The following is a 12,149-nucleotide window of genomic DNA, read 5'->3' as shown; positions in this document are numbered from 1 at the left end:
TAAAAATCTAAAAATGAAGGCAAGGCGTCGTTGATTTCAGTAGGTTTTACACAAGGTCTTGAGGGTTGGGGAAGCAATTGCATTTATGCAGAGCTTTATACACCCTGTGTATAAAGCTCTGCATAAATGTATTTATGCATAAATGTGTATTTATGCAGCTTTATACACCCTGTGAGTGTGGAGATGTTATCCAGCATTTCATCCCAGTCCTTAAAAAAATCATCTTGTTTTTCTTCCTATGGAAAATGTGCTTAGGATCGCAGCGCCTAGCACACCTTTGTTCCCCAACAAGTGGAATGGGAACCTGACTGAGGTGGCAGATGAGAGCCCCACTGAAAACAGTGGTACTTCCTTCTGAATAAACACGCGGCCACAATCGCCCCTTGAAACAACAACAGCCAGGAGCCACCATTCTGGGGAGATCATCCGTCGAAATGTCGATTAGCTCCCCAGCCCAAAGAATAAACATCGTGATGTTAGACTTCCGAGCGCGGGTAGTGCGTTAAGTCTACTGCAGCGGAAACAACAAAGAGCCCCGTCCTTTCCTTGAAGAGGACAAGACTTGAGAGTGGCATTTGCTTTCCTGTGCGTCATTTCGTCGGATGCACGACGGCCGGGTTATCTAATGTACAATGGGTCTTTCTTAGTACAGAATAGCAAAGGGGCCGTTGAAACGAAGATCACCTTCATACCATTCCGCCTGGAGCCCTGAATAGTATATTTCTGCTCTCCCAGTTGATTTTAAGGGAGTAAAGAGAAGCTCAATCAGAATTATTTTGGAACAAGCAAAGATTTAAACACTTCATCTTTGAAGAAAAGAAGAGAACAAAGGAAGGATGTGTCTGAACCGCACAGAACCAGGAATCCTGAAAGGAAACTGCCGCATTTATATCCGAAGGCAGCAAGCTTGAAACAGATCTGATCGTTGCTTCTCGCAAGGCCCAGTTTTAGCCTATGGAAACGTGAGATATTAGGTACCCCTTGCCTTAAACATTAGAGTATCTCAAAGGAATTTCCTGATAATTCCTATGTTAAATGTACTTATGTATTTATATTACAGGGCATCAGGCTTACTGGACGTAAAACAGTGGTTCAGGCTGCGTGCAGGCCATACTAAAAACCCATTCTGCAAGAGTCCTGTAGTTTATCCCCCCACCCCACCCACAGAGCTACAGTTCCCAGCACCCTTGGCAAACTACAGTTCGCATGGTTCTTTAAAAGAGAGTTTCCCAGGTAAGCCGTGCCTTGAAAGGAACCACTTTATAATTTTTATTTGGGTCTGATGCCCTTTAATATGAATGTATGCGTAGCACTTCTGATATTGCTTACATTTACAGAGGCTAGCCGTGATGGGAATACCCCCCTCCTCTCACCGCCCCCTCCTTTGAAAGCGCTTCCTGGCGCATCTGGCTCTGGACACTGTCAAAGACAGGCTACTGGGCTCGATGACCCCCTCAGGCTACTGTTGTGAATTTGGAAAGTTCTTCAGTAGTGTCAACTTGAGCATAAATACTCGTGAACGAGGAGAGGAAATTGTCCATGTCCTCCGTTATTTTCTTGCAAACCAAGGGCCCAGCCTAATTCCCCCGCCCCAAGATAATCTATTTCTCCGGTAGTCTTTTGTCAGCAACACAGTGCCAGGTCTAAGTTCTTCCATCTTCGTGATTCCAAACAGTAATTTTACGCAGCACCTCTACCACCCTAAACCTTTTAAAGCTCAAAGCCGTTTCCCCCAACCCCAAGTCCAACTGGGCATCTCCGAAGGCAGAGTTGCACCCACAGCTCGCACATCCCGAGAGAAATGTTCGTACAAGCAGGACTTAGATCAATTGGAGACATTCTGATTTCATGAGAAGGTCGCTCTCCTGAGATCAAGGGCAAGTTGCCCATGTGTGGCTATTTCTGCGGTGGGATAAAGGCGATACAAAAACCGCGGGCAGCTTTGCTCAAAAGCCTTATGGGGCCGCGATCTTACACGCACTTACTTGGAAGTGTAAGCCTCAAAGGGATCACTTCCAAATTAGGAGGCGCAGAATCCGGCACGGCCGGGGTGAGATCCGAAACTCCCGGAGATTTCATTCACAACCAGAGAATCTTACGACTTAAATAAAAACCCTCTGCAGTGTAAAACAACAACAACTATTATTTCCAGCGTGCACACACACCTACAATGCTCCTAGTGAAGCTTGTTTTCAAGCACCGGGAAAGTGCAAAGAGCCAGTTGGACACACCATCTGGGAGTTCTTCGCATACCAAGGAAACCCAGAGGAGGACTGAGGCTAACCCTCCCCTATAAATGTTTAAAACTAGGCTTGGAGATCGCTCGGTCTCCATAGCAGGGCTCCAATATATCGAGGTCCGCAAGGCTGACTACAGAAGAAATGTGACGGACTAAACCGAGAAACAGCAACTCCCGGGAGGCATTAAATCGAGCCGGTCTTCTTGCCAAACCGACCTGGCCTTTAGCGCTCTCACTAAGTCAACTGAAGAGTTGGAGGCGGATGGGCTGTGTGTGTTTCTGTTCTGCATCCCTTTTGTTACCCGGGTTTTCCTTTCCAGGAAAGGAACGAGACTCAGACATAAAGAAGGATTGTATTGCTTAAATGGGTTACTCTGCTTAAAATATATATTACGCACTCTGGGACTAAGCAGTTCCAAGCCGGGACAAATCCTGCGGCGCGCGGTCCAGGGCAACCGATCAGCTGTTGGCCAAATGCTCGAGTAATATGCATTTCTTTGGCAGTAAAGTCTCCCTTTCTGGACTCGGTTTCCACCTCAGTACGAGGCACGGGATCGCATTCCTGCAACTTCGGGCACGTTTACTCGCAAGTCACTTCCGCGGTGTTGAACTGGGGGGCTTTCACTCAGAAACAGGGCGCGAAAACAGCCCAAGTGAAGACGCCGCGTGTAGTTAGAGTGAGGGGGGGGGGAAGGGAAGCACCCTTCAGTCAAATAGGGGTTTCAGCTGGATTAATAAATGGGCCTGTGACACCCCCTCTCTCTTAGGCCCCCACCCTGCAAATGCAAAAAAACCCTCTGTTTCAAAAGGAAGCGCCTCTCGCTTGCCCTCTGGCTCATCCCTAAGCAAACTGTTGGAGAACCTGTCTCCCCACCCCTCCAGCGCCCATTAGCCCTGGCCAGCGTGTCTAGCGGTAAGGAGCGGTGGGAGTTGGAGTCCTACAACATCTGGAGGGTCACAGGATCCCTGCTCCGTTGCGGGGTGGGTGGGGGAAATTCCCTTGGCCGGGGTAAGGCCCCTCCACCGAAAACGTAGCAGAAGGGAGCGAGATCTCTTCTCCCGTCGGGGAGATGCCGGGTTACCCATAGAAGAAAACCAGCCTCCCGGGAACGACTCACCCGCGCTGCGTCCGGGTTCGGATTCTTTTCCCCTTTTCTTCTCCCGGGAGCGCCGGGACTTCCTCCTTTCGTCCTCGCCAGTCTCATTACCTAAGGCAGAGGCTGGCAGTGGGGTAGGGTGGGGTGGGGGTGGAGCTGCTGGGCACCCCTGCTCCCCCCTCCAGCCCCCAGATTTTTGACTGTCCATACTCCAGAGCCAAAGGCCGGCGGAAAAGATTGTGTGAACGGAGAGACCCCTGCTTACCTACCCATCTCTCGGGCTACTCTTGGGCAAGGTTTCCGCGTCGAGGCTGGGGAGAGACGAGGCAACGACGGTTAGGGGGTTCCTGTTATTCGCCTCCGGTTGGGACTGCTCTTGCCAAACCACCTTTTTGTAGCGAGACTGTTAGCAACGGCGACGGGAGGCCTCCTACGCGGCAGCTGTAGAGAAGGAAGCCCGGTGCGCGCGCGGAGGGGGGGGAGGCCAATCCCCTCCCCATCTCCCCCTTCCCCCTCCCTCCGGATGCGCGCAGGCTCCCTCAGGGAGCTGGCCTGGCCCCTCGGGGAACCCGTGCCGAGAGGGTTAACCCCGGAGCGACTCCCCTTTACCTTTGCGCGAGCGAAAATGTCCGCAGGCGGCGGCTCTTCCAGGGGCGGCGCTGGCGAACAAGGCGTCTTGGCACCGGCCCCGGGGAAGGCTGGTCAGGGGCGTGAGCTCCCCTCTCCCACCAGCACCAAAACATTGGGGGGGAGGGAGGGAGGGGGGCAGGGGGAAAAAGGCAGCTTCGCCCCCACGCTTTGCACTCCGGACAATTAGCCGCCCGCGACTGGCTGTGCCCGGCGCGGGACTTAATTCGGGGAGCCCCCTCGGCCTCGGCCCAGCATGCCCTGCCCTAGCGCTGGCCCTCCCGGCTTCCTGGCCCTCTTGGCCCCTGGACTAGCGCTGCTGGCTCACCTCTCGCTCCCCTCGCAGGCCGGGGTGAGGCGCCTTCCCGCCGGGACTGGCCCGCAGGGCGCCCCGGGCCGGACGCTCATCCTCCTGGACGTGAGCGCCAGGAGCCCCCTCCGCGTCACCAGCGAGAACTTCCTCTCGCTGCAGCTGGATCCCTCCATCCTCCACGACGGCTGGCTGGACTTCCTCAGGTAAGGAGGGGCGGCAGCGGCTCCCCGGTGCTCCACACCCCACGGACTCGCTCCCCTTCTGCCAGCCCGCCTCGGCGCCCCCTTCAGCCCTGCCGCGCGCTACCCCAGCGCGCCCTTTGCGCTCCGCGCGTCCCCCCTCCACGGCCTCGCCGAGCCGCGGCTGGGACGGGAGGAGGAGGCCGGGCCATGGTTCCTATTAAGATGCACATGTTTGCAATGGAGAAAGCATCTCGGAAAGGCTGGCTGGAGGGGTGGGGGGAGAGAAATGCTGCTGCTTGCCTTAGCCCCCCCCCCACCGTCCGCGCCCGGTTCTGGAGCGGGTTTCAGCCCCGAAATGGCGAATCTGAAGCTGATAACCGTCGATGTCCCCGGGGGCGGTCACTCCAGGGCTTCTTGGGTCAGGAGAATCGCTTCCCCACGCGATTAACAGGGCCCTGATGGGAAAGAGTACAAAGGAATCCCTACAGAGAGCCCGCGCCGATGCCCACGACGGGGCGGACTTGCCCTCCAGCTGGTCCGCAGGGAAAGAGGGAGAGGGGCGTCCCAGGGTCGCGTCCCTGCCCGTCGGGAGAGCGCAAGCTCCAGGTATCCTTTCTCAGCCGCATCTCTCCCGGCTGCCTCTGGAGGGCTGGGGGAAGATGCCCCGTCGTTCCCTTGGGCGGTCTTCCGTGGGGCGAAGGGTGGCTTTCCGGCCCCTTGGCGACGGCAGCCAGTGTGGGAGCGCAGCCCTCCTTTGCTTCTCCTGGCAGCCTCCTCTTTCCCTTCGGGGCCTTTGACGGCCTGACGGGCTAGCGGCGCCCTCGGTGTGCACCGGGAGGCGCGATGGCGGCGCTCCGAGCGCGGCTTGCCTCTCCGGTCGGGCCCTGGGCTGCCCAGGATCAGTCCTCTCTCACGCAGCTCCTTGTCCGCGCAGCTCCCGGCGTCTGGTGACCCTGGCCCGTGGCCTGGCGCCCGCCTTCCTACGCTTCGCCGGCAAGAGGACCGACTTCTTGCAGTTCCAGAACGTGAAGAACCCTGCCAAGAGCCGAGGCGGACCCGGACCCGACTACTACCTCAAGAACTACGAGGACGGTGAGGCTGCGGAAGCGCAGGCAGGGGCCAGGCCGGGGAGATGGCAGCGGCGGGGAAAGGGGCTAGGCGGCGATCCCGCGATTCCCTGGACAGGACGGATGCGGGGGGATGCGATCCCAGAGACAGAGGAAGAATGCTCACTGCAGATCCCGGCAAAACCCTTCTATTATCAGTGATTGGGCGATGGGGAGGAGAGGCAGGCTCTTCTTATGGGGGAAAGGAGGCTTATCACGTCGAGCTGGTGATAATGATAAGAAGGTGGCCCTAGTAAACTGGGGCCAAAGTAAAGCGCTCTGCTTATTAGGGTCTTTTTGCTGCCAGCAGTGACTGAGCCCAACTCACACATTTACAGCTGACTTGTGATTAAAAGCCCTCCTGTGCTGTTTGGTAGGATGGTAAAGATGCCTAAGGCTCCCAAGCGGGGTGGCAGTGAGGGTCCGATAATTTGGTCCCTGGTATCTTATGCAAGAAGCAGTTCATGTGATGGTGGGCTGCTACCCTAGACCCAAACAATACCGTCCTTGCAGATGTGCACCTGCTTCTGTGCCAGCATGTTTGGGGTGTGGCTCCAGAGAGTGTGGAGGACATCAAGGCATGTATGCTGGGATGGTTGCATGACACAGCCTGGCGTTTGTGATGGTGCATTGGGAAGGTTTGTGCCAGACAAACATCATTAACCCTTTTGCTCTGTGTGTATTTTGCAAGAGAGCTAAAAGTTGCTAAACTGTGTCCACAGGTTGCAATTCACTAAGCTTTACTCATAATAGACTACTTGAAATTGATGGACATCAATTAACACATGACTAACCTAGGTGTGTTAATTTTAATGGGTCTACTCTGTGTAAAGGTTAGTTGAATGTCACCCTATAGGCCAGGGGTGCCCAAACTTTTTTCAAAGAGGGCCAGATTTGATGAAGTGAACATGCGTGAGGGCGACCAAAGTTGTTGAGCTTTTTGTAGGCTTGAAGTTGCTGGGCTTTTTTTTTTCCCCAAAGAATTTTACCCCAGGACTTATACCGGCAGGCCAGATTAGGACTCTGGACATGCCTGCTATACTATAGGTCCATATGTGAGAAGAGCAATTTGGTCTTCAACTGGTGGTTCAGGACCCACATTAGGTTGCATCCTGATTTATGATAAATGTGTGGTCTTTTGGGTGTGTGTGTTTTTAAGGGTCACCAAATTCATGTTTGGGTAAAAGATGGGCTGAGGGTCTGAAAAAGTTGAAGACTAGTGGGAAAGGCAGAGGAGAAGATTCCATCTGTAAGAATCTATAAGAAAAAAAAGAATGCAGGAGTAGCTTTGCTGAATCAGACCAGACACCCAGCTCATCCCCACACTCTCCTCAGCAGTAGGCAGTCAGTTGCAAGGCAGGGAAGAGAAAACCACCCCCTCTTGTTTACCTGGTATTTGGAGATACATTGCCTATAAATAGGAATGTTAGGTTTTTAAGCTACCGGTAGCATGGCCAATGAAATCATCTTTACCCATGAACTGGCTTAATTTACTTTTAACAGTGGACTCCTACTTATATTTACCCAGAAGTCCCACTTGGTTCCATGGTGCTTACTCTCAGGTAAGCGGGTCTAGGATTGTAGCCTAAAGTGGTTGCTATCAATTATGCCGTTTGCCTGTCCTCTGCTTACTGCCAGTTGTTACACCAGGCCCCTGAATGAGGGGGCAAAACTAAAAGCAAACCATGGAAGTACAAATTACACTTTGTGAGTGTTCAATTTAGGCAGAAATCCAGAATATGCAAATATCAAAATAAAAAATGGAAAGTAATAATCTAAACAAAAACCTCATGTTACTATTCAACAAAGGTTGGTCGTACAAAGTGAAGACATGGTGTCTCAAATCTACCATTATCCACAACCCTCCAAAATCTACCCCTCAGATGGGGTGGGGCAAACCCTCCACAATGATTTCTTTATATTTAGACCATTTCAAAATTAATTGTACATTTAACTTTCCTTCTACTATGGAATTGGGGCTGAATGAATATTTGACAAAACACTTTGAGTTCAAGGGGTATAACATACAAAGAAGTAAGCAGTGCATATTTCCCCAGGAACACAGGCAATTTCACTGGATAGCTCAGCTTGTTGAGAGAGACATAGAATAGTGTAGGACACAGTAACCCAAGGAAACAAGGGTAGATGGAGATGGTTCCTTGCCTGATCCTTCCCTGCCATCCATTGTATGGTTGGTGCTGTGATTTGTGCACTGACCTCTCCCACCTTTATCCTCTGGCTGAGATTACGATATTCCCTCATCCTTCATTTTTTCAATTTTATTTTAGAAATTCCAGGGTACTTTACCTTAGTGGCACCAGCGCAAAGGGGTAGAGAGCACAAAAACATTGGGGAGAGTGTGGAAGGGGCAAAGTGCATTTTGGGATGGGGAGAGCTTTGTCCCACATGCTATATTTTTTAAAAAAATAGTGTATGGTATATTTCATATACATTCAGGTTGTCATCAATGTCTTTTCTCTGATGTGAGCCTGTTGATTTTGATGGAGTTTAGTTTCCCTCTAAGCATGCTTGGGGACTGCAGCCTTATTTTACTTTCTAGTGTATTACTATTTGTATGTAAAAAGTGCATTTTCTTCAAGCAGCTGTTGGACTCTACCAATGAGGTCGTGCGAGGCTAAGCTGCTCGTTTCCCCTCCCTACTTCTGGTGATACCTATAGTACTGTACTTAAAGGCAGAAAATCTGAGCTGCGCACATATCCTACATTTAAAGGACATTATTTCCCCCAAAGAATCCTGGGAACTTTAGTCTACCCTACACAGAGTAACAGTTCCCAGCATCCTTAACAAACTACAGTTCCCAGGATTATTTGTGGGAGATAATGCACTTTAAATGTATGATGAATATGCATGCTTGGTTTTTAATGCCTAGTGGTTTACAAGAACCTGCGACAGTTCTATCACACTAGTCTGGGCAAATGGAATGCATGCCAGCATTTCTGGTGAAGCTGAGCAACTTAGGAGCAGGCTTGGGCCTGTCTGATGCTAGAAAGGCCTGGCTCCATGTTACAAGACTCTGCTTTTTCTCTTAGCAGGAGCCCGCCCATGGCTTCCTTCCCCACCCACTCCTTTGCCACTTCTTGAACTCAATAATTCAAGCTATATATGTGTGTGTGTGTGTGTGTGTGTGTGTGTGAGAGAGAGAGAGAGAGAGAGAGAGAGAGAGAGAGAGAGAGAGAGCGCTAGTCATAGCTGCCAAGTTTTTCCTTTTCTCGCGAGGAAGCCTATTCAGCATAATGGAAAATCCCTTTAAAAAAGGGATAACTTGGCAGCTATGGCGCTAGTGCCAGCCTCTGTCACCACTACCAACTTACCGTAGAAGTGGTATATGAATACTAAGGGCTATGCATTAGATCAGTAATTCTTACAGAAACCATATATTGTACAGCAGACACACAACTACAGCAGCTCCTGCTCATTTTGTTAGCTGGAACTGAATTTATAACTGGATCAGAAATGAAGGAGAACATTCACACAACACCTCTAGACACCTCCTTTTACAGCACACATTTTCTCTCCTTCACTTACTCAGCTCAGGGTGCTTCTGCTTCACTTGCTGACAATTTGGGGAAAATATCAGTCTGTACAGTACTTCTTTCTCCCTGTTTCAGGGGTGATCCTTGGGAGTGAGGGAAGACACGGGGCATTTTCTTAACAGTAGTAAACTTCTTGCTCAATACTTTAGCATCTGCTTAGAGTCAAGCCTTTGTGTCTGCAGCTGAAATAAATGCTGGTAAACACATAGGGCTGAAAAGGTTTTCCATGAATGCCCAGTTTTCCCAGTTAACCTTTGGTTTGTTAGAAGCAGCTTTTCTGGCAAAGTATATTTGCTTATTATCATTTAACCATTGATCTTACTCTCAAATTTTCCACTTCATTTGTGAACTGAGCTGAAATCCCATAATGTTTGTAAAGTTTGACTTGATCCCACAAAAAAGACTACACTGGAGTAGTGCCACAATAGTAACATAAGGTCTGCTTTTAGTGCTGCAATCTTGTAAAGACTTAATTTAGGATCAAGCCCCAAGAAGAACACAGTTGTACAGGATTGGGCTGCAAAGTCCAAGTGGTTGAGTTTATTATTTCACAAGCCTGAACAGTTATATGAACGTTATGTCCCTCTTCTAAATACTGATTTCAACTTAACTTCTTCCTTCTAAGCAATATATGTAGAATGGCCATTTTTCTTGGGATTTATTATTTGCATCAGGGCTGAAAGCTGCAATGACTAATTGCTAATTAAGCAATTAAATCAGAACCACTCCCCATCAAAGGGAATTCCTGGCAGCTGAAGACTTTGATGTAAACCATCCATGTGCCCTTCTTGACTTAGGAATGTCTTAATGATCACCCTAACAATAAATTAATAGTATGTAATATTTGGATAGGAGTATTATCTTGAGATACATTCAAAAGTCCATCTGCCTGTAATATTTATTTATATAGATTGCTCTGGGAATTAACTTTCTTGCTTATTTTTGAAAAACAGTAATTAGTTTTAATATTTCTATTCATCAAAGGTTTTAGGCCTCTCTTCTTGCCTAGACTGATGACCTGGTTGAAGCTTCTGCAACTTCCCAGATGTTTTGAGCTCCACTTTCCTCACCGCTACCCAGCAGATCCAGTGATAAGGGATTATGCTAGCTGCAATTCAGAATATCTGAAAGGCACCAGGCTGAGGAAGGCTGGTCTAGACTTCTGTTGCATAAGCACTGACTCTGAGATTTGGTGTGTGGACATTTTGGCTCACACTCTTGATTGCTGTGATACACTGGCTTTCACTGTACAGATGAAATGCTAACTCTGGATTAATTAATGATGGGTAAATGCAACCTCTGGGTGTGAACTCACATTTTATTAAAAATTGGAGGTGTCGAGGGGACATACTGACATATTCAGGTTATAACTACTCAGTTTAAAGCTACAATCCTATGGAAATTTAGGAAATGTAAGAAGCTACCTTAGTTTACATCAGACCATTAGTCCACCTAGCTGATAATTTCTGGTAAAAAGCCTAGGTAAAGGTAAAGGGACCCTTGACCGTTAGGTCCAGTCGCAGACGACTGGGGCTGCGGTGCTCATCTCGCTTTACTGGCTGACGGAGCCGGCGTACAGCTTCCGGGTCATGTGGCCAACATGACTATTTATCTACTTGCACTTTGACGTACTTTCGAACTGCTAGGTTGGCAGGAGCTGGGACCGAGCAATGGGAGCTCACCCTGTCGTGGGGATTCAAACCGCCGACCTTCTGATCAGCAAGCCCTAGGCTCTGTGGCTTAACCCACAGCGCCACCCGCGTCCTGATAATTTCTGGTACCCAACTTTTTTTGAGTTCTGAGGCATATTTGCAAAATCTAAGCAACTGTTGCAGACACTGCAAAATCTAAGCAACTGTTGCAGACACTGCAAAATGACTTTCACAGAAGAAGAACTGCAGATGCTTAGAACACACCCAACCCTGACCAAAAACCCGGCATAACACATACATGCTCCAAAACAAAGAACACAGACAACAACAAAAAAGCAGTTAAGCCCCACAAACACTGACAACAAAAAGGCAAAAAACCAACCAATCCAACTCTTAATTAAAAAACTACACAAATTAGAACCTTGGAGAGGCAGGGAAACCTTGGTGCATGTCAAAGTGAATGTCTGAGGATGCCATGGTGCCCACAAGCACCTCGTAGGGGACCCCAGACCCACAACAATTAGCAGTGGCTCTGCATCATTTCAGGCAGGAATCTGTCCCAGCTCTATTTGGAGATGCTGGGGAATTTAACTGTTTTACTTTCCCACTGAGCTATGGCCTCTTCCTTACATGGGAATAAGCTTCATTCAGTAATAGTGGCATTTACTTCCAAGTAAACATCTACAGAAGGGATGGGACCCCTGTTTGAGCCCCACAATGGGCAAAAAGATTCCTTCATTTCAGGAAGTTAGACAAGGTGACCCTTGTGGTACCTTCCAACTCTAAGATTCTACTTTATAATGTGACCATGAGACATCCAGAAAGTATAAAACAATGCAGCTACATAAGAACATGAATCATTCCCAAAATATAATATTGATTGCCCTTGAATCTTCCTGCCACATTTGCCATCCTCCCCTGCAATTCCAGTATAGCCCGTCACACTCTTTGAGAACCACTGCCTTAAAGGAACAACATAATCTACACTTGCCGATTCTCAGTATAAACCAAAAAAATGCATCACTAGAAACTAAATTTAGAGATGCAAATGTATATTATTTTAAGTTCATAGACTTTTAGGATGAGTGCCCTTTTAACAGAGACTATGCAAGAGTTGGTTTGTGAACTGCACCTTTGGTATTAAGACGATAACCTCTGGTCTGGAGAAAAACAAATGAGGAATCGGACTTTAAATTCCAAAGGAAAGTAACAAGATCCACGTGCGTGCATGCACACCCCTTTCAGCCTTTCTTTGGCTGCATGACCCAGGAGGCTGTTAGCTGAAGATTTTCCATAAGTCATTACTGAGGAAGCCAATTAATCCCAGACAGACCTCAGCGGGTAGGTCTGCAACAGAGAGGATGTCTCATAGAGATCT

The 12,149-nt window shown here is 49.0% G+C and overlaps 2 protein-coding genes across 3 annotated transcripts in view; one reads left to right on the top strand and one right to left on the bottom strand.

The window, feature by feature from the left end:
- CNNM1 (cyclin and CBS domain divalent metal cation transport mediator 1) overlaps positions 1–3,972 on the bottom strand; it is a 50,809-nt gene extending 46,837 nt beyond the window's left edge. Inside the window, exon 1 of one of the 2 annotated variants that reach the window (XM_035133728.3) lies at positions 3,606–3,972. The gene's annotated coding sequence lies outside the window, so the exon portion shown is untranslated. The remainder of the gene's footprint in view (positions 1–3,605) is intronic. The other variant, XM_088670704.1, reaches the window with a different exon arrangement.
- Positions 3,973–4,131: 159 nt separating this feature from the next.
- The window catches only part of HPSE2 (heparanase 2 (inactive)), a 113,425-nt gene continuing 105,407 nt past the window's right edge, over positions 4,132–12,149 (top strand). Inside the window, exons 1-2 of the mRNA XM_035133543.3 lie at positions 4,132–4,479; positions 5,393–5,550. Coding sequence (XP_034989434.1) covers positions 4,220–4,479; positions 5,393–5,550 — 418 coding nt within the window. The 5' untranslated portion in view covers positions 4,132–4,219. The remainder of the gene's footprint in view (positions 4,480–5,392; positions 5,551–12,149) is intronic.

Source organism: Zootoca vivipara, chromosome 5 (genome assembly GCF_965207765.1).
Source record: "Zootoca vivipara chromosome 5, rZooViv2.hap1.1, whole genome shotgun sequence".
NCBI classification, from domain to species: Eukaryota; Metazoa; Chordata; class Lepidosauria; order Squamata; family Lacertidae; genus Zootoca; species Zootoca vivipara.
Note: the sequence above shows the minus strand (reverse complement) of the source record. Positions and strands in the feature narration are given on the sequence as shown.